The 23,968-nt window shown below is 29.1% G+C and overlaps 1 protein-coding gene across 1 annotated transcript; it reads left to right on the top strand.

The window, feature by feature from the left end:
- The first annotated feature begins 22,563 nt into the window (after positions 1–22,563).
- On the top strand, positions 22,564–23,968 carry LOC119672915 (protein ALP1-like). The gene is made up of 2 exons (XM_038084085.1): positions 22,564–22,983; positions 23,046–23,968. The coding sequence occupies exons 1-2, from the start codon at positions 22,670–22,672 to the stop codon at positions 23,962–23,964; spliced, it is 1,233 nt and encodes a 410-aa protein (XP_037940013.1). The 5' UTR covers positions 22,564–22,669; the 3' UTR covers positions 23,965–23,968.

Genomic DNA, 23,968 nt, shown 5'->3' with positions numbered 1-23,968 from the left:
AATTATAAGAAAACGTAGCTTTCTCGGCAAAACTAATCTATTTCAAATATTATGTGGAAAACTGATGGAATTTGTGATAAAGTGAAATAAGCTAAAAAGTTGAAAGATGATGTGAAGATAGAGTATGGGACCATTAAATCTTAATACTCGCAACTTATGAAAGAAAACATGTAAAGCAACAACAATTCTCTTAAAATCTTCAGAGTAAGCCTTTACTCACAATAAATGTTGCGTCTAAAGTTTCAGTGCAGTCAAATTCAAAAATCAGTCTATTGTGAATGTTCGCTGGAACTATGTTGCAAAATTCTAGTCATCCGTTAAAATTATATGAGCAATTCATTTACTTATCTGGCTAGGTCGACCAAAGCTACATAATAATTGAGTTCTGATTTATGGTCATTATGGATATCCGATATAATGAGGTACAGGACAGTCATTTGGTTTTTTAATATAACAGAAATTAACATAAATTGGAACAGAATAGTTCTAGTTACTATAAGCAGTCGTCTTTCTTCCTGAGAGGTGATTAATAAAGATTTTTGAAGAGCACGAGATTTGTGTACAAATTTGAAGACGACACTGTAACTTTCAGTTCGACTGCAAATTTAGACGCAACGAATTTTGAATTTTAGTAATATATATATAACATTTTAATGCAGTTTTCAAGCACATTTTATATTGTCAAATGCATTTCACTATAATATTATGTTTTATTAGGATTGCAGAAATGAAGTGGTTTTAATCTGATTAGTTTTAGTCACGCACAGACGTATTGGACTTTTGTGTACTATTCATTATTTAATTTTTTTTAAAGCTAACTAATTTAAATTATTCAAAATCTCGTTAAATGAAATTAGTTTTTCCATGTCACCTTTACCATTGCATTCTGACATGTTTCCTTACCTGGCATCTTATTGTACTACATGTCAATTACATTATGATACTTATCAGTGTTCTACTCTTATTTCACAAAACTGAAAACAACTAACTATACTTCACCTACCATTAGAAAATTTTACTACAATTTTATTGCAAACATTTCGCAAATTAACGATTAAATATCACAGGTCATTGTATTACTATAATTAAATAGGCAATAAAGTCATGGTACGCTTAGTATCTTAAAAGGTAGTAAAAACTCTGCAATAATCAAATTTCAAAAGCAATTCAGTTTACCACAACTTTCGATTGCTTTTTGTAAGTTAATTGAAAGAACTTCACATAAAACATAAAGAACTTCAGCGGAAATTTGAGATATTTTCAGTTGTAACGATACGCCCGCCCACATACCAACCGCAGAAGTGCAGACACGTGAAGAAATGGGAAATATCTAGAAAGAAGAACACGTAAATGGTGGGAATTTAGTAGAACTAATAGATTTTTATTGAGAAGGCAATTGTAATAATTGCCAAGCAACAGGCACTTAAAAAGAAACATAAGAAACATCATGAAAATAAGGAAATTAAATACAAAAAAAATTAATATAAGAAATAAATTGTGAAAGAATAAGCGTTAGAATGTCATTGATAAGAGGCAAATCCTTTTCAAAAAAGCCTATCAATAAAAATAATTTATTACTTGTCACCAGAAGTTCTCATACGACTACAATCTACTATACTTTCTTCCCACCAAGTTTCGTTGCAAAAATAAATCTTGTGTGAATAATGTTATTTTCAACACAGACATATCCAAAAATAACACACGTATGACAACATGACATATGCACAAATCCAAACCAAAGGTACGTTGACACGTATATTAGCCTTGTTTTTAGTACCCGCATATCTAAAAGTCTGAATAATTTTACATTCTGTATGCTAGCATACCTAACCGTCGCACAGTGTGACAAAACACAAAATTAGGCGGTCATAATTCGATATTTTCGGAACCAGTAGAGATATTGATATGAAATTTTCCTAAAATATAGTTTTTGAGTTGATCTTTCTTTTAAATCTAATTTGAGCCCAATCGGCCTACCGGAACTACCCGAAATTTTTGTCCAAATATGGTCATTTTACCGTGGTCCCAAGATTACTTAAAAACTATGATAGGTATAAAGCTGAATTTTGGTGTCCGGAAAACTTACGTTATTATCTAGATTTCAACATTTTTTTAAGGTTTTCCGCCCACTGCCACACCCACCCCCCATACAAAATTTTCATATTAAATCATTTATTATCGTTAAAAATACTTTTTGCACTTATTGGACTACATATATACTTGACTTACATAGCAACACAACTCTATGCAAAAAATGGGCGTGATCCGCCCATTAGTTCCTAAGTTATTTGCAGTTTATGCAACTTTAGCGAAATTATGATTTCGTAAAAATTTAACCAACTTTAAACCCTTGTAGCTTTTTTACTATTTATTCAAAAATGATCATTTTTAATTTTTTTTAAAGCTTACGATATTGTTATTCATTACGTGTAAAAAAAATTTCAATTTTAATTATCAATAAAATTTTATTAGCGAAATTGCACAAAAAGTCAGCATTTTTTTCATGGCCATTTTCACTTCTATCGGCGATACCCAAAAAATGTATCCGAGTTTTTTCATGAAATTTTTCCTATTAATAGCCAAATAGTTACACTTTACAATAAAATAAAAATTGGCCTGCGCACTCTATGTTTTACACCTATTTCAGGCCTCAGAATCCAGCGAAAAATTACGAAAAATATTACCTTCAATAAACCCCATTTATTTCAACAACAAATTCAATGAGTAATAACAAAAAGACATTTATAATTTTATAAATATTTAATTTATTTATATTTCAAATTTCAACTGAATCGGTTGAAGAATAACGAAGTTATAACACATTATGTTCAGACGCCTGACCGGAAGTGTTCATATTTCAAATACGCATTACTTGCTTGTGTAAAATTTTATAACTGTACATTCAAGGTTAAATGCTGTGATCATACTTCCGGTCAGGCGTCTGAACATAATGTGTTATAACTTCGTTATTCTTCAACCGATTTAGTTGAAATGTGAAATATAAATTAATTAAATATTTATAAAATTATAAATGTCTTTTTGTTATTACTTATTGAATTTGTTGTTGAAATAAATGGGGTTTATTTAAGGTCATATTTTTCGTAATTTTTCGCGGGTTTCTGAGGCCTGAAATAGGTGTAAAACATAAAGTGCGTAGGCCAATTTTTTTTTTGTTGTAAAGTTTAACTATTTGGCTATTAGTAGGAAAAATTTCATGAAAAAAGTCGGATACATTTTTTGGGTATCGCAGATAGAAGTGAAAATGGCCATGAAAAAAATGCTGACTTTTTGTGCAATTTCGCTAATAAAATTTTTTTGATAATTAAAATTGAAACTTTTTTTACACGTAATGAATAACAATATCGTAAGCTTTAAAAAAAATTAAAAATGATCATTTTTGAATAAATAGTAAAAAAGCTACAAGGGTTTAAAGTTGGTTAAATTTTTACGAAATCATAATTTCGCTAAAGTTGCATAAACTGCAAATAACTTAGGAACTAATGGGCGGATCACGCCCATTTTTTGCATAAAGTTGTGTTGCTGTGTAATTCACGTATATGTGTAGTCCAATAAGTGCAAAAAGTGTTTTTAACGATAATAAATGATTTAATATGAAAATTTTGTATGGGGGGTGGGTGTGGCAGTGGGCGGAAAACCGTAAAAAAATTTTTGGATCTAGATAATAACGCAAGTTTTCCGGACACCAAAATTCAGCTTTCTATCTATCACAGTTTTTGAGTAATCTTGGGACCACGGTAAAATCCCCATGTTTGGACAAAAATTTCGGGTAGTTCCGGTGGGCCGATTGGGTTCAAATTAGATTTAAAAGAAAGTTCAACTCAAAAACTATATTTTAGGAAAATTTCATATCAATATCTTTACTGGTTCCGAAAATATCGATTTATGACCGCCTAATTTTGTGTTTTGTCACACTGTGCGTCGGCGGATGTCGAATTTCATGTCGAAATACCATTAAATTGACATTTGAATATTTAACGTTGTTATATGTACGAGTACTTAAATTAGCTTTTTTCAATATTCAAAAATAAAATACATATTAACTTTGGTCCTTTAAACGTTCAGCAAACGGTCATTTGCTTCGCATGCATGATAACACATAAACTCTCAATTAAATGTTACTCATACGCCAACGTGCAAAAATGTATTATGTCTAACTTTTCTCCAATAACAATGCAAGTTCGATAGACTATTAACAATTTACATTTGTAAAGAATAATTTGATATACCCGTATACTAGCATTCGTAAATAAAAATATAGATTTCTTTCTTATGACCAATGAAGAGCATTGAGTAGTCGTAACTCATAAGTGAATGACTTGTAGTACTACATTAACTTCGTCCTTTAATATCTTCCGTGTGCACTTATAATGGTCAATGACATGCACAAGTACTTAAATTTGAAATTAATTTATAAAAAGTTTTAAAAGAAGAAAATATTGAAGAATACATTGATGTTATAAGCGCTGAACAACTTACAACTTAAATACAGACGTTTATTTAATTTTTGATTAAATGACAATATTATAGTATGGCATTTAAGGGAGCAGTTAAGTTTTCACTTAAGTATTGGCAGACTTATTTAATAAATATATAATCTTATTCTTAAGTTACAATCATAACTTCGAAAGTTGTAGTTTCATTCACCACTTCTGTCTCGGTTATAGATATATTCAAAATTGAATATGCAAAAAAAATTGCATCAACTACTTCAGGGCTGTCCAAAGCACGACCCATGGATATTATGCAGTCCGCGACATATTTCTAATCTACCACAAGTAGGCAAATTTTTTTTTGTTTTATTTTAGTAACATAAGCAATCTTATCTGATCTTATCAGCCCTAATCTACTTTATTGAATAGGTTTTCCGTATGAACAATACATTTAAGCTTTTAATAGAACCTCTTCATTTATTTAATTTTTTACTTCGAAAAACAGTAGTATTGAATTTAAATTACAAAATTATATTATTGGGTTTATGTTATAAAATAAAAATACTTATAATAATTCATACTATATTTTGATTTGTATTTTTTGGACTATGACGTTATCCATTTTGTACTTCCAGAAATAAACGTACTTAGATAGCAAAGATTGAAGTGAACAGTTATTAACAAAACGACAAGTTTTAAAGTGACAGATGAGACCGCTTAAAAGGGTCAATCTAAGCATTTACTTTCAATTCCACATTCTTATTTAATGTCTAATAGTACAACTACAAACTATTTGTAAAATTAGCAAGCACAGAATGAACGAGGTGAAACTTCGAGGATTGCCACTATAGTTCAGTTAAAAACTAATCATTATGCAGAATATTGCACATCTGTTGACGTCAGAGAATATCCAATATCATGGTCTTAGACGAGTCAAGGTAAAAGAAAAAAGAAACACAAAAATTTGGAAAAATGGAATTCAATAAGGTATAGACTCAGATAACTAAATGAGAATATTGTTCGCAAACACTGAGATTTAGCCCGTAGAGTTTAAGGGTGTCAGATATGAAGTGAAAAAAAACAGTGGAGCAAAAATTTGAAGATGTAAATTATTCATGACTATATGTTCCACCTGAGATAGCAGAATCATATACACACATATAAGTATGAGAACGTGAACTATATGTTCCATCTAAGATAGCAGAATCATATACACACATAGAAGTATGAGAACGTGAACTTTTGCCATTAAGACTTAGTTATCTCTCAGTTTATAGTTTAATTTGGCTAAGTTCCTAATTTTGCAAGACTTGACAGAATTTTGTCAGGTCGTTAAGAAAAGGGCCACCGAAGATTTCAAAACTTTTCCTAACCAATGACAGATACTGCCACATGAGGTGGATTACAGTTTCTTCTTCATTCACAGAACCAAAAGTGCGACAAAAATCAATATAAAGTAGTGCTAGTCTCATAATGTATCTTCCTAGTATGCAGTGATCCGTCAGCGCTGATACAGTATTTAAATTTTATTTGTTATAAGTTTAAGATTTATATACAAATCATTACTTGTATGAAGATATATAGAATATACATTATTTATTTTTTAGTGTAACAAGTGGTTAATTAAATATGCATCAACACAAGTGTACAGTTAATCGAAAAGCACGATTTAATAAGCCTAATGCATATGATAAATAGACTTTGGATTTGCACTTGAATGGACTTTGGAACAATAATCTTCTTTATGAACCACCTAAATTGATTTTAAATATAGGAATTTCATATTCAGATAATAACAAAATGGCACATATATACTGCTATAGTGAATAGCTCTGTTGGCACTACAACAAAGCAATTTTTTTATGTCCCGATATGTGATAGCAAAATAGCAACTCTACGGGAACTAACTCTCTATAAAGTACTTTCCTCTGCTGCCACTTAAACCAACTAATCTATCAAAACACAAAGTAGGAGTGAATGAAGGATAATTCGATGTGGAACCTATAACACTGTTATGTTATACAATACAATGTAATAAAGTAGAAATCAACTTATCATATAACTGGCACTTTCTTTTGTTTTTCCTGACAATATGTCTTCCAATAGTCAACACATGCAATTTTATCTTTCTGTTATCAACTATAATTAATCCCGAAAGTACATTTAATAAGCCATAAATGAACTGCAAGCTAATTTCATTGAATAAACTTAAACTTTATTTTTAGTTTAATATAATTATTTTTGTCAGCAAATATTCAGTTGTATGAAAATGCGTACTACGAAAAATATGTAGTTTTTGGTTAGACTAACTAACCAAAGCACTGGTATTTCCAACAGATTCATGAAAAAATTCCTTCTGAAATTCCTTACCAAATAAAAGCTTTAAAAACTACAGTAAACGCACAGCGTATAAAGGACTCTTATTACTCAACATGCTTTTAACTAGATTTAATTATATTAAAACTATTAAAAATATTATTCAGTTATGCTTAACTTAACCATTTTACTTAGAGTTGCTGTTGGTGATGATAATACAATTAAAGTAGCAATTTTTTTACAGTGTATTTTTTTATTTTTGTTTTTGTAGTCGTCTGCCCTTCACTGGTCATGCCAACGTATTCAATTAAAAAAATGTAATCTTGTTACGTGTAATGTCCATGGCGGGGACTGCAAATAACTTTTAATTAAAAGAAAATATTACTTAGTACATATTGTTAGGAGATTCTCCATTTTTTTTTTGTCTTTATACTTTACGATATATATTGCAGAGTTTTTAGTAGAAGTACTGCAAAACTAATAAATTGTCAGCATTTCTTTTAGTTTAACAAACTAACAGAATAGAATAGAAGAGGATAGAGCAGAGTGAATTTTTTATGAAGTTCAAATTTTCTACTTTGTTTCTATTAAATAAACAAAATATACAAAATAATGTTAAAAAGTTTCAGATTTTTAATCCGTAATGAAGTACAACTTTCATTCGAAGTTTTTTATAGTTGAGTATGCAATTAAATCCTCTTTGGGTATAAAAAATACTATTTATTTTATGACTTACTGCCAAACTATGAAACATAAAACTTTTTGTTATAAAGTGGGAGAATCGAAGATTAATTTATTTTGCATACAAATTTTATTTTTACTAACTTTGTAAAAGTTTTAAGAAGTTTAACAAACCAATTTTATGAAATAAACTAAATAATAAGCATAATTTTCCAATAATATTGTCGTCTAAATAATTTATGAAGCTTATTTCTTAAAACATAAGTGCGTGTAAACCATCGAACAAAATTATTTTTTAATATTAATAAATCTGTTAAAACAGATACACAACTCTTATAATATTTTCATAGTAATGTATACTCAACATTTTAATGCTCAATATTTTAAATACTCAATATTTTTATTTTAAATAATGTTATATTTCATCCCTATATCCTATGTGCTATTCCTATATGATATATGCTATATCATTCCTATATCTATACAAAATATATGGATACTTTATGGACCTAAACAAATTGACTATAAAAATTATATCACATATATTTAATGATACATATTTTTGTAGCAAATATATACAAATATCCATGTATTTATCGCTAAATATTTTTAGAGCAAATAATATATAAATATTCATATATTTATTGCTAACAATTTTCATTTATTCTGTTGAGTTAGTATACTTGAGTACTTTAACTCTCTACAGGCTGCGAGGTTTCTTCATTACCCGTCCCTAAGCCTTGACTGGATTATTGTTCATCAATTCATCAGAATAAGCAATAACTGACCTCGGATCTACACACCTCCCCGAAAAGCCTGTAACCATTCTGAGATTCGATAACGCGATGTTGGTAAGCCTGTCAGTTTTCGTAAATAGTTTCAAGAATCTGTGCTTTATGTATTTTTTGATTGGATCAATCCTGAGGTCCCTGAGGAAGTCATTCGTTATAATCTACTATGACATCTTAAAAATTCTTTTCAGAGCCTAGCTTTGTGCAATTTCTAGCTGACGAATAGTACTGTTTGAAGTCAGCAGAATAGTAATGAGTGTTTGGCTATATAACAAGTTCCTGTTCTTAGCATTGAGATTTTCAATTTTGAATAGCGGGTGGAGGTGATGAAGAATTTTGGCACATCTAATTCTTTTTAGTTGAACATTTTTAAGACATATGAATAGTTTGTCCACCATGATACCTAAATATTTAATGCTATCCTCCCAGTTGATTACCATATCTCTCACTCTCACCCTCGACGGGTTCTGTCTCCACTTACACATAATAAACCGAGCCTTAGTTTTTTCATTATTGATTTTTATTTTCCATTTCTGAAAATACTCCAGGATAAGGTTTATATGTCTTGCTAAATATTTTTATAGCAATATTTATATGCTTTAATGTTAAATTCATATCCATTTATTTTTGCCTTTGGAAAAATGTAAAACACAAATTGATTTCAATTAATTCGAAAAAAGAATTAAGCCACAATATCACTTGCAGCTGTCATCGACACATATGCTCATACATATTCATCAAATCGCTATTTAAATGATATCCATCTATCTATGTTTTCGCAGCAATTTGCAACAATAAACAACGCGAAAAAAGTATCAAAAAAAATTGTTTTTTTGGAAAAACATTAAAAAGTAATTATGCTGCCACTCAATAACAAATACGCATAAAATTCTCTTTGATCTAAGCTAAGCAAAATATGTCGGTGGTTTCCATAGACCCTTCATCCTTGTCTAGACATCATTTTTTTACAATTTTTATGCTATCTTTCTCTTCTTTAATTTAAATTTTTTAACAAACTTGACAGTTGTGCTCTTTGGTTTGGGTTTAGGATGTCCTTTTTGACAGAGCAATTACTAATACGCATATGCGTTGTTGTGCAGTTTCCAAAGAAAACCAAAAATTAATTACAATCATAAAAAACTTGTGCGTCAGTATGTATGTGAGTGTGATATCACATTTTGCTAAGTTACCCACGGTAAATACGACTCAGAACTTTAAAAAACACCGCTGCTCAATTATTTAGTACACTTCTAATGTAGCTTTAAATTGGCTTGATTAACACTCATACATCAAATGACATGTATGCAAATAAATTATACATGAATTTCAACTAAAAGAATTTTTTTTGTTTTTTTATGCAAAAGCAACGCAAAGTATTTCGTTGTGTCAAGGAAGATTACAAATTTTCACAGCACTCTTTGTTTGTCTTTCTTGAATTCATACATAAAATGTTACTCATACGTCACGAGGACCCAAAGTACTGCACAAACTAATTTTTATAAACTTATGTAAACAAGTATGAGTTTACAGACAAAAAAGATTGTTTTTCTGCGAATTCTAGTATAACATAAAATGGTAGTAAAGTATTAAATACAGGCCCGGTGTCTGAAATGAAAGTAAAACTGACTATAGATAAGTAGAGCATATGAACAATCGATAAGGAAATTTGTTGAATTCCGAATATTCAAAAGAAGAATGGAATTTGGTAAATTAATACCCACTAAATTTTTTTTTGAACCAAATACAATCAAAAGTTTATGGCACATAAATAATTTCATCTTTGAGGACAGAAATAATAAACCCCTTCTAGATTTTAATTCATTAACCAATAATAGTGGTACTAGTAGTTTTTTTTTTGTTTTATGGTAAACGCCAATCCTCTCAAAACACATACTGTCCTTCTCTCGATATAGCTGCAGGAAAGTCGTACTATGTTTACGGTTTTTACTTATTTAAATACCCACAGCCATTCATAACTGGGTTTCGGCCTTACGCAGCACTCCTCTCCAGGAGCATTTGCCGTGTGCGTGGCTTTCTCAGTCTACATCAAGTGTGGTTAGTGCTCTCTCAACTTGATCACCCAACTGGAGGCACGGTCTTCATCTACGTTTTGTTTTACCAACTACCGCTTCAAATACATTTTTTGCTGAAACAACATCATCTGAATGTGAATTCGATGAAATATATCAATGTCGTGGTAAAACGCATACAGCTCGTGGTTCATTCGAATGCAGTAGTCGTAGCCAACTCATGGAGGATCAAAATTCTTACGAAGAACTTTTTGCTTGAAAACATCCACTGTTGCTTCATCATTCTCTGATAGCATCAACAACTTGGGTTACTAATTTTTACATTAGATACAATATTTCATATAATATACTGCTCAAAGTACCATGGTACATCCGCAGGAATGACATGCTAAGAGACCTTAGAATAGATCCGGTCAACAAATATATAAGGGACACAGCTCTAAAGCTATATGCGAATATAGACTCTTAAAGTAATCACTAACCGCATGGGGCGGTACGCAGATCTTAGATCAATCATTGAATAATCACGAAGACTATCAGGAATACTCAAATTAGTCAGCGAGATGGGCGGGACTCTGCAGAATCCCCCCCAGCTATCATAGAGTAAAAGTGCCCTGATGCACTTACTCGGAAAAGGCTTAACGTACCATAACTTCTTTTTTATTAACTTAAAAATTTATGACATTTGTAATTTAGGACGATAGAATTTGGCAATTTAATATTTTAATTGAATTGAAGTGAATTTTATATTGAAGACAAAATCATATTAATTTATATATAAACAAATTATTTTGCTTAAATATTGACTTTAGCAAATTTCACAGTATTTATTTATTTTATTTGAAAATTCATAATAAAATTTTGAATATATTAATTTTACTTTTTTAAATTATTTCATTTTTCATTTCTTTTGCTATGAATGAAGAATGCAATATTGTTTATTGTTGGGTTCAACAAATACTTTTCCAAGTTTTATAAATTTTTCATGTTGACATTTTTGCAAAAATAAATCAAAGTAATAAATTGACTAAATTTTAAATGAAATATATGAAAGTCCTTAAATGAAATAAAACTCAAATTTTTATTATTAATTTTTATTTTTTGGCAATTCTAGGACCTTTTTCTAGTTAAATATTAGTATAAATAAAACGAAAAAAAAAAAAGAAAAAACAAATAAATAAATAAAATTAAAAGCAAAAGTAAAAAGTAGCCATATTATTTACAAAGCAATAAAAAATGTCGGTCCTTCTTTTCTTGTTGTTTATTCGAGCTGCACGCACAGCAGTCCGTCACAGGGCATAGCATTAAAATCAAAGTAAGCACTTTCACTTTAATATCTTAATTAAGAGCAATGCTATTGCTACTGTTACTGCTACTGCTGCGAACTACCAACTGCCAACTGCCAGCAGTCAGTAAAGGCAGTGGAGCTAAAAAAAGTTGCAGCCTGCAGCAGGTGGGATACGCGAGTTCAATGACACTTACCCATCTACCTACCCATGGCCAACTGGCCATAGCCTACAGCACTTTGCCAACTGTCAACTGCCAAGCTTCAGCTTCGTTGGCAAATACTGCACCGTAATCGTATATTTGGACCAAATGAAAACCGATCAATGGCAATTAATGTAACCTTGAGGAGGACTTAAAAGTTTTATTTAATGACTGTCATTAGCAAATTGAGTTAAACGGCGACTACGTCTCAGGTGGCAACGCGCGTATAAAACATGGTCAATTAAACAGCGTTGATTTGATTAAAGCCGTGTCAGTGTCAGCGTAGAAAGCAACACAGCGAAATGAGTTTGTGTGGATGTTGCCGAGTGTATATATGTGTGTGTGTGTTTGAGTGGTTTGCATTTTAATGACTGCTTATGTACGTGTTTATTTGTTCGTCCCTTTGTGTTGTGTGTATGTGTGTGTGTGTGTTCATGTGTGCTAAGAAGAAGAGATTTAATTTGTTGCTTTTTTATTGTAACAGTGACTGTTCTGGAAAAGCAATAAAAAAAAATACTGTTGCTATTGTTGTTGTTGTTGTTATTGTTGGCATTGTTATTTCGCTTTAATTGCTATGGTCTGATTGGTTTGGATACGATTTGTGATAAGAGATTTGTTTTGATAAATGGATTTTAAATGAAACTTTTTACAAAAGGGACTTTATTTTCAGTCAAATCCTTTACTTTTTTAAATTATTACACCCTTCACACGATTATAAATGAGTGAAGGGAATGAACATTGATAGCTTTAGCTTAATGCAACAGACAGATTAAATAACATAATTTTCTTTAAAATCGATCTAAATTAGTTGTAAAAATAGTCAGCACCTTTAATACGATAAAATACTACAACTAACTATGCTAACTGACTAACTAACTGAACTGTGGTTAGTAAAATTATGCCAAACAATAAAATCCAACAACTAGTATATCGGAAAAAGGGATATTAAAGTATAGTAAAATGTGTACTTACAAACAAACTGATATATTGACTAAAAAGAAAGCAGCTATTCCACGTTTTGCACACAAATCAATAGATGGAAGCTAAATGGAACCCAAAATATAGCATGGAAATTTTATTTAATTTTGTTATTTTTATAACTATGTTACCATGTAAACTTTTACCTAATTCTTTCTGTGCTGCGATAAAAGAAAATCCAAAATTCTTATTGAAATACGCCGTACAGATATCGGTCTTTTGGTAAGTTTATTTACAGGTCACTGTAAACTAGAGAACCATGCTAGAAGATTAAATCTCCCTTTCAATCAAAACTGCCGCAAATTTATAGTTATAGTGCTGTATGAGACTCGGTTATTCACTTTAAACTTCACTTTAAACTAAATAAAAATTAAGAACAACAACTTAAATTATTTTAAACTAATTTCTATTTTATTTTCAATATTTTGTCTTTAATCTAAAGTCGTTGTCAGGAATTTATAGTGAAAAAAATTTAATAAATATATTTAATAAAGACTTTGGAAATAAAATCACATTATTGAAATTCACCATAACACTTATAAAATGAAGTAATATAACAAAGTAAGACTTACATATGCTTTATAACAATTTATAATACTCTTAAAAAAATATGTAAGATTTTTCAGAATATGATTAACTTTTAATATTAAATGTTTATATATAATTTAAAATTATGCTTATAAAAACCCAAAAGAGAAGTTCGAAATCTTAAGCTCTATTAGTACATGAGCTTCGTTGAATTCTGACAATAATATATTCATATGATTTTGTAGATGTATACTTTAAAGCCCAGCATTTACCTTCTGACGGAATATATATTGCATTTGATTTGAGAGAGTGCATTTCTGAATTAGTATGTACTTCCACAGTATCGAATAATTTCAACGCTCTGTCTTTGATGTACTTTTGCAAACACTCGACTCTCAAGTTTGTGTATATGTCTTCATTTTTGATATGCAATGGAGCTTTTAGCATACGTACTTATTTTAAGTACTTATTCTGATATTCTGAATATTCTGATTCTGATAAGTTTGGGGTTTTCTAATGGTGAATGGAACAGCATTGTCATAAGTAATACAGCCATAAAGTAATTTGTATTAATGGTTTTAAGGCACACGATCGAAAATATTAGTTTATATTTAAAACTCAGAGGGTTTTTATGTTTATCCAACTTGAATGAGTTAACTGGACTCTAGGATCTAAAAACTAAACTGTGATGGTCTCAAAATAAAACTTTCGAATTATATTGTCAACTTAGGCAATTTATTTACTAGTATTTAAAATTTAAAGTTCAAGCATTCAACTCCGAGAGTTTGCTTTTTGATATATGTTATATCGGACTACCGCCTTCAATGGGTTTAAAAACCTCAACCTCAGAGTTTAAAAATATTGATTTAGACCTTAAAAAAGTTTAAAGGGTTAAGAATTAAAGCTAAAATTTTCGACCGTGCTTGTAGAGTTATATTATAAGCCAGCTTCTTGACCTCATATTCTCTCACTAAATGTAACTTCTGTCAAAAGTTGAACCTAAGTATTTAACATTATCCTCACATTCTATTTCCACATTATTGACTTTTATTTACCTTGAATTTATGTTACTTTTACAACTTAGCAAAATATACTGAAAACTATATTAAAATGTTTATAGAAATAAATTATTAATAATATAACTAATCAGTTTACAATACATATTAACGGACCTATTCTGTGCACTTTATAAACTTGTCAAACATTGACACTTGTCAAAATTGACTGCTGTAAAGGTTTAGGTATTCTGTGACATAAATAAAAAGCTCTTTTCCTTGTTAGTTGTCCATACCTCAAATGCTGTTGACAACTATAAAAATATGCTCTTTTTAAGCATTTTTTATTATTTGCATGCATGATAAATATTCTTAATTGAAATATACGCTCTTTACAAGCATATTTTTTATTGTTATTTGAATGCATGAAAAATGCTTTTGGCAACTTAAAATATGTGCTCTTTACAAGCATTTTTTACGAACAGTTACGAACAATTACGAACAGTTTTCTATACAAAACACTTTACACCATAGTGTGATGAGAAGCATTAGGTACTTCAGCTTTGAAATTTGTCAAGATGTGTCCAGAACACCAAAAAGCTTTCTGCTTTATAAAAATCAAAAATTTTATTAAAGAATTTGACAAATCTGACAAGTGCACAGAATAGGTCCGTAAATGTTTATATTTCTGAAACAAAATTTAATAACTGATTATATGTAATAAATTATATATTATATATATATTTGAAAAAAAAAAAAATATAAAACATTTCAACAATAATTCTTAAAGTTAGCTGCTTTCATTCAATTAGTTATTCATGGTATTCAAGCATTGTTAACGGCAATACAAAAAAATTTGATTGGCAATATCTGCTCGTCTGCCATACAAATAAAAATCGCTCATACGCACTGTGTGGCGCGTAAAATTTAAGTAAATTTTGGAATTTTTCTCATATTTAAATGTTTGTGCTATTGTTGTTTGTTGTTTTTATTAATATTTTTTCTTTTTTTCTTTTTCTCGACTCTTGGATGCAATGAATGTATATGTTATGTTACGAAGAGCAATGACGTTAGTAATCAATCTTCATCAAGACATTCGTATCATTAATATCAGCAACATTTCAATATCATTTCCACGTCGTTGACTTGAATTCACACTTCATATTTTTTTATGTGTTTAATTTTTGTGCACTTTATACACTTTATACACTTTATACGCCAGATGTGTATAAAGGATGGCTTTAATATATTTTTGACAGCATTTAAAACTGTTATCCATTCATTTACAATGTAGCTTTAGCACTTCAAGTGAGAAAGCAATAACCTTATAATCTTAAAGTGGGAACACAGCAAGGACATATGTTCTTAATGCCTAGTGTTACACTAGGCACATAAATAAAATAAATTTCATTAAACGATTATATATGCATAGAGAATTCATATTCAGCAGACCAAATAAGAAAAATATTTATTTGTTTCACTTTTAATCCTTTTTATTATTTTTTTTATTTTTTTTTTGTTTTTTTTTGTTTTTTTGTGTTCAATAAATGTTTAAAATTCACGTGTTGCCGGCCAGCTGCCAAATAATAAATAATTTATCAAATAATAGTGTTATGTGGGGTAGAAAGGATTTTATGAGATTTGTTTTTTTTTTAAATTTTGTTTCAAAATTCAAGAACAATTTTTGTAACGTACTTTTATTTGATTTTAACATTTTTAATGTATTTTGTTTTTTGTTGTTTTTTTTTTTGGTTTTATTTTCTATTTTTATTGGTTTTTATTTTCATTTTACACTTGAGCAATCTTCACTGGTAAAAAAATTAATCATTTGAGAATAAATATAAAAATTTTAACGCCGGTTTGATGTCAGACGCCGAACTGCGGGTTTATTGAATTCGTAATTATAATTTGATTGAACTGCGATGATGTTTTTGATGATAAGGCGTTCGCACATGAACTCATATATTTGAATTAATTTTCAATTGTTTCCTTCTTGTTTGATATTGAGAATTTCATTTCAGTTTTTTTATTTTTTTTATATATTTTTATTTTTATTTAATTTTGATGACATGCAGCGCCCACATCTTGCAGACAATTTGTCATTGAAAAACTTCACTCTTGTCAGTCCTCAAAAAGAAAAATTGCGTTGAATTAAAAAGTGAATGAGCTTAATGCCTGAATCGTTTCAAGTCTCAGCCAAGTAATAATAAAAATTTTTTAAATTATATGGAATTTTTAATTAATTCCTTTTTGCAATAAAGAAAACTGCACTCTAATGAATTGCTTTAATTAAAAAGAAATTTGCTTAATGAGCAATAAATTAAAATTATTCAGTTATTTTCCTATTTAAAAACATCATTTAAAAGTATTTCATATTAGCAAATATTTTTTAAAACATTTAAAACATTTTAAGATAAGCACAAGTCTTTATATATTTTGAAATGTTTTTTTTTTTGCGAACAAAAATTATTTTTATATTATTTTTATTAACTAAATTTTTGACTGCTGATCATGCAGTTGTTTCGAGTATTGTCCAATACCCATCATTAGTGGTCTTGAAAATAATTCTTGTATTTAATTATTCGTAAATATAATTTTTGATCTGCAAGCACCAGGAATTGGTTTTGGGTCATTTGTTTAAGGAGCGTTGACTCTGACTTGGCAGGGAAGTTGACTTGGCAGGGAAGGAGTTCAACCCTTGATACTTGTAGTCTGAAAAAATTATCTACAAATAATTAAATACAGGAAATAATTGGCTGTATGGTCAGACAAAAATTCAATTAATTAAAATAATATAAAAATTATTTTTGTTGTTGTAGCTCACTACTGTTCGACACTTCTCTATTAAATAGCACAGTTTCTGTTAAAATAAAATAGACACTTCTGTCATATTGACGTTAAAATCAAATTTAATTAAATACTTACTAACATAGTTGGCTATTACAAACGTGAATCATCCTTGGGCGCGTACATTAGCTACCACCAGTCAACTCAATCGATGGATTACTGTCACCAGTTGCTAGTACTGAGTGATTTCATATCGTTGGCCACCTCGTTCTTCCACACAAGATACCTAGGACACAGATTCGGGTACTCAATCAAACACCTTTCAAGTCGGAGCACCTCCTTTCATTTGCTTTCATAGTAAGTTTTTCACAACTTCCAATTATAGTTGTCAATACATAAAATAGGGAAACCTAAAATGAATAAAAGAATATTATAGTTAGATATAAAAAAAATTTATTCAATTTTAATACTATGGTATTAAGTTTCAATATTTTAAACAAGAAATCCTTTAATAAATAGAAGAAACCTCAAAAAATAGTAACTTCCATAGATTAATGGCGTCGAAGCTGATTTACGAAAGTAAGGTTTGTAAGAATTTCAAACGACAACGCAGTACATAAAAATACAAAAACCTTTTTGGATACTGACCAACTAAATCTTTAATGTATGATGATAATAATAATAAAAAAAATAAGTTTGAACCGATAATTATATTGACAACAACTTTGATAATTGTAAACTGATTTTTATTCAGTATGTGTTACCACTTCATCATGAATATCATCATCATCCATGACTATACAGTCTATGTAGGATCGAAGCCTGTTTAACAACTGTCTTCCATTCTTCTCTGTTTTTTGCTTTTGTTTTCCAATTTCATATGTTCATTTATTCTAAATCCTGCTGCACACTGCCTTTCCATCGTTTTCTTGGTCGCTCTCTCCTTCTACTGGTTTATACTTCGTATCATAAATCTTAAGAGTACCACTCTCATATCCGGCATTTTTATCACATGTCCAACCCATCTTAATCGCTGCTTTTTTATAAGTTTGTTGATTGTAACACCTTCAGCTAGCCGTTCTAGCTTGTGATTGTCTTCTATGCGATACATCCCAAAATTTTTTCTGTTTATTTTCTTTTCAAACACTGCTATCTTGCTTGCTTCAGTTTCAGTTTTAACATGAATAGACTTAAAGCCAATTTTATAATGCACTCTCAAGTGTTGACAATGACACTGGAATGACATTTTTTTAAGATATCTTTTAAGTGACATTTTACTACGAAATATCGAACACTTAAAGGTTACTTAAGTGTTAAGTGTGAAATTGTACTCTTACCTGAAAACTTCCTCAACTCTAAACCAAATCACTTAGCTTCACTCACACAAACAGTCAGTTTTCAACCGAGCTAAAATATACTTATAACATATAAAAATATAAATTTTTATGAAAACTTTTATTAGTTTTTATTCAATTTTATAAAATTTACATTTTGTTTTTCTTAAAATTAGTCACTTCTTTTTATTACAAATATTAAAGGATAAAGTTTTAAAATTCACCACAAATTCTTTTCTATATAAAATTACCGTGAAAAAATCTTTCCACAAAAAACAAAAAACTTTAATCAGTTTTGACCATTCAAACTTCAAGTGACCAGTGAGACATTTGACCTAAAGTAGCAAAGCATCACATAACATTGTATACTTGCACATATCCCAAAACATCCTTACATAGTTTTCTATCCTCTGGGCATAACTTGTCTCTCGTTTCTTCTTATTTGAGGTAAACGAACGTAATTTGATCTTTGATTTGCTTCAACAGTTTTCGTCCTTTCATACGAAATTTCTGGGAAAATGTGTAATTTAGCCTTAAATTATGTCAAATATGCTTTGTGGGTTTTTTCATTGTTTGCTGTTAAATTTAGCGTGTGTAGCTTAAATTTAATACTTGATAAATAAAACAATGATGCAATAAGGTCATAACTCATGACCCATTCACTTTGGCGTCAATTATTTCCCTTCCATGGAATTTGTTATGCTTTAAATGCGCATAAAGACGAACTATGACCGAAATTTGATTTGCAACTTCATTTCAGTGGAAAATTTAAATATAAACCATTTTAGCAAAGCGTGTGTGTATATGAGTTCAAAGGAATTTTATAGTTATATATAAAAAAATATATTTAATTTATTTAATACATTAGTATTATCCTCATACAATTTTTATTTAAATGCATTGAGAGGGAAACTAAACCTAGTTTATGAAAAAAGGAAAGTATATTAAGTTTATTAATTTAATAAATTATTTATTTAATTTAATAAATTATTATTTCGGTCTTGTCAAGAAGAAAAGGTTAAATTATCCAACTGATGATAACGTTTGTGAATAATCATATTACATCTAGCTGATTTTAAATCCCGAGTTTTCCTACATATACGGTAACACAATGGTCCAATAGGCCTAAGTGGATCTACTAGGAATAGCCGGTATAACCTAAACGTATTACAATTCTTAGAAAATCCTTATTCCTGTAATAAGTCCAAAAAACGTACAGGTACGAATATTAAAATTTTTATGGAAAATGAAAGGTTATACTCAGGAATGAAAACTGTATTACTACTGTTCACGAGTAACAACAACCTTTATTACGTGCAATACTAAATCACTGATGCCTTATAGCAACACTACTAAGCAAACACAATGAAACCATAAACGAACCCCATAAAATCATTTGCAGATTCCATCTTATCCATGCCTAAATGATTGATATAACCCCAACTTTCCTGTAGGATCTTGCATTAAACGTATATAATTTTTAATGACAAATTAATATGAGCTGAGCGGGGCGTTAGTACTATTTTCCGCTCTATGGATTGGAACTTAATGCTTCAACTGTTTTTTTTAGTCGCTACCAAAAAAGCATTATAAATTGCATTTTTTTGGAAATTCTTTTCGTGCTTTTAGCTAGGATACATTTTTTAATGACATATTGATATGAACTTTTTGGAATTTTTGCGTGTTTTTAAGCGTAAACTCTGTTCAGCACTTTTATATAGGTACATTTTTCAGGATTGTGGCTCTAGGAATGAGGAATGAGTGGCTCTAGGAAAACTGTACTTAATCTCATATGTCGATGTCCATCATGGGCTAGGAGAAGATTTTAAATTTTTTGTGATTCTGTTCTTATCAATCTGATAGAGCTGTCATCCTGCAAAATTATATATTTTATAGTCTTGATTTTCTTTTCCTTAAATGAGCGGAATCATGATTTTCAATACTACTCATATGCTAACCCCTGAGCTCCTTTTAAGATCCTACTGGTCTACGTATGAACAATTTTAATCTGTGGTATTACAACGACCAATTATGTGAGCTCAAGTAGGCTGGTAGAACATAACCACCATTCTAACCTAACATAACATTTAGTACTTTCGAACATTTATATATGCTGTTGTATTGATTATGTGATAATAAGTTAGGTGTTTATGATAAATGCCGATTGGGACCGATTCAACTATCTTGAAACAGCTTTTATTCTTCTCGCTGCATTTAAATTTAATATTCCTTAAGATGTATTATTTTATAAAATCAATTATAATTTTAACGTTAAGTATATTAAAATTCTGCTGACATTATGTAATGAAATAATAATACATTATAATTATAAATAATATAATAGTAAAATAATTAATATAAAATATATATTTTTTTTATATATATTTCAACTTTAAATCAACTCATTTTGTGTATAAGTCAGTTCAAGTTAATTAATGTAAAAATTTAAGAAGAAAGTAAGTTTGTCACTAAATGTATATTATTTTTCATTCCAACTGTACAATTATTTATTCTTAATATGTACACATAATTATATACACACATTTTAAGCACTTAAAATGTACACTTAGGCTATATGTCAAACACAAGAACTTAATAAAACAAAACATCTTAAGGACAAAACTATCTCAAGTAGACAAAGTAATTAAATTTACTTAAATTATATTTGTGTTCTTCAGAAGCAAATAATTTTTTACTTATGCCTTACATTTTTGACTACTACAACCACTTTAACAATAGATTCACTTACTAGGACAAATGTTGCAGTAGAATATGACAGTGGCCCTAGGCAGGACTGGTAAGATATTAACTCAAATGTCATTATAAACGGAAAATAACTGATTCACTCACAAATCTGCACAACATCCCTTCTGTTATACTAATGACTATTTAATTATTTGCAATATATACATATATATCATTATATATGTAGATACACTGATATTATAGCCAATTAATCTATTATACAATATATATAAAGTGTAGATGTATGTTCAGACACAACTTTATTAAGCAAAATACACAATTTCTTCTTCATTTTTGTTTTCAAGGTTTAAAAAATGAGCTAAAACGGGCTTACATAAAATTAATTTTGAACAAAAATTAAAGTAAGATAGTAAAAGTAATGACTTTTGGTTTTTTAAAAACTTATGATTATATGAAATGGCTTTATATTTGTAATTTATAAAGCCATTTTATTTTTGTATTTCTTTGTGGCTTTATATTTCTCTTGCTTAAAGTAAGGATTATGAGTAAGTAATAAGTTATCTGCTATATTTTTAACTGGTAGGGTTATAGAACTGAATATGTTCATGTTAAAAAATATTTAATTATAAAATTCATAACTACCTAAATTCGTAAAACTTTCGAAATAAATTTCTACAGTAAACTTATATAAATTTTTAAAATATTTTTTTTGTTCGTGAAAAATAATTTACAACATATGTGCTGTGATCTTGTTATGAACTAAAACAAAATATAATTAAATCACATAAATATAATTATCAAATTATTATTAAAATTAGTGCTAATAAAAACTTGTCTTATATGAATATTTTTCTAACATTCAATATAGATGTATTATATTAATATTTAATTTATATAAATATATAATTAATATTGTTATTAATTTAACAATTTACATTTGATTGTTAATGATTAATTTGAATATATTAACATACAAAATATTTCTTTTACTATGAATATTAAAAATTAATACAGCGGCTAACTGAAAGTCAACAATTCATAGAACATAGCCTTCATTTGTCGTAGCTAAAGATGTAGTAAACATGAATTGTGATGAAAAACAAACGAAAGTAAATATTTTAATTTTCAACTATATGAACAATAATTAATAAATATATTAATTAATAAGAAATACTAATAAAATAGACTAATAAAAAATATTTCTGTACAAAAGTATATTTTGAGTGTGAATTCTCGTGTCAAATTTCAATTAATATAAATAAGCGAACTATCGCAAAACACAATCAAAGCGAGAAAAAAATTTTGACAGTTGAATGTTGATAGTTCATTTGTTTACATGTTGAGCGTCATATATTAAGGTTTTGCAAAGTGAATAAATAAACATTGAATTGAACTCAAAGTAATAATTTATTATATTAATAATAATATGTATAATAAATCAACGTATAATTTTCAAATGGTCGCTTAATATAAATATCAAAAAGTTTTAACGTAAATAAAGATTTTTGCATGGTTTATTGACATTTACTTGTTTGTTGCTTGGCGCCTATATTTACTTGTACAAAAAATACAAATTAAATAAATATGGATAAAAAAATGAAATTCTTAATTGGCATAACTAAAATTTTTGATACAACTTTCAAAATACATGATGCCTATTTAAAATCCAATAGAAGAAGATGGTGGGTGCAGCCAGTCAATCTAAATCGTGACACTGATGGTTTTTATGAAACTGTGACAAAATCATTAATTGAAAATAATAATGAAGAGTTCTTTAAAAAAACCAAAATGACAGTAGAAAAGTTTAATACATTGCTGCATTTGTTAGAAGATCGATTAGAGCATTATTCGCAAAGAAAACCAATAGAACCATCTCTTCGTTTATCGTTAACCCTGATGTATGTATTGATTAAATAATTTATATAAACCTAAATAAAATATAATTTTTATTATTTCGTAGTTTCTTGGCTAGTGGATGTAGCGTTCAAGAATTGGCCTTAAATCACAAACTTGGGTTGTCTACTGCCCGTAAAATTATTTATGAAACTTGCAATATCATTTGGGAGGAACTGAATAATACTTTTATGTCTCCACCGAGTGCTCATGAGCTAAAAATTATAGCAGATGAAATATATGATGCTACTGGAGTTCCAAATTGTTTAGGAGCACTTGATGGAAAATATATTACAATTGTGTGCCCTGCGGAAAGTGAAAATGTTAATTTGAAATATAGTAAAGCGGTTAGTCATATCCTTTTGGCAGCATGTGATCATAATTATGCCTTCACATTTGTGGATATTGAAAGATATGGTAATAAACAGGATGATGGCATATTTACAAGAAATGGATTTGGTAGTGAGATTTTCAATGAAACATTTCAAATTCCAGATAACAGTAATTTGCCATATACTGATGTCCCATTTCCCTATTTCTTTGCTGCGAATAATACTTTTCCGCTACGAAAACACATAATGCGACCTTTTCCAGGAAATAACTTAAGTGAAGATAGAAGTAATTTCAATAAAAAATTATCTGCAGCTACGGAACGAATCGAGAACGCATTTGGAATTTTAGTTCACCGTTGGCGTATTCTTGAAAAACCGATACAATGTTTACCTAAAAACATTGATAAAATTGTTTTGGCAACAGTTGTTTTACATAATTTCTTAATACTTGAGAAGGATGATTTATATTTTACAACGGATTTGGTAGATCACGTGGAAAATGGAACTCATATTAAGGGTACTTGGAGAGAAACAACACCACTACCATCTCAAACTACAATGCCACAGCGAAGCACTTCTTGTGCTTTTCATTTACGAAATATTTTAAAAAGTTATTTAACTACAACTGAACCCTTTGACTTTGTAGTCTGTTAAACTT

This window comes from Teleopsis dalmanni, chromosome 1, assembly GCF_002237135.1.
Source record: "Teleopsis dalmanni isolate 2A chromosome 1, ASM223713v2, whole genome shotgun sequence".
NCBI classification, from domain to species: Eukaryota; Metazoa; Arthropoda; class Insecta; order Diptera; family Diopsidae; genus Teleopsis; species Teleopsis dalmanni.
Note: the sequence above shows the minus strand (reverse complement) of the source record. Positions and strands in the feature narration are given on the sequence as shown.

Coding starts and splice junctions, on each gene's coding strand:
- LOC119672915 (XM_038084085.1), top strand. CDS start 22,670: ATGGATAAAAAAATGAAATTCTTAATTGGCATAACTAAAATTTTTGAT. Junction 22,984..23,045: donor CGTTTATCGTTAACCCTGAT/GTATGTATTGAT, acceptor ATTATTTCGTAG/TTTCTTGGCTAGTGGATGTA.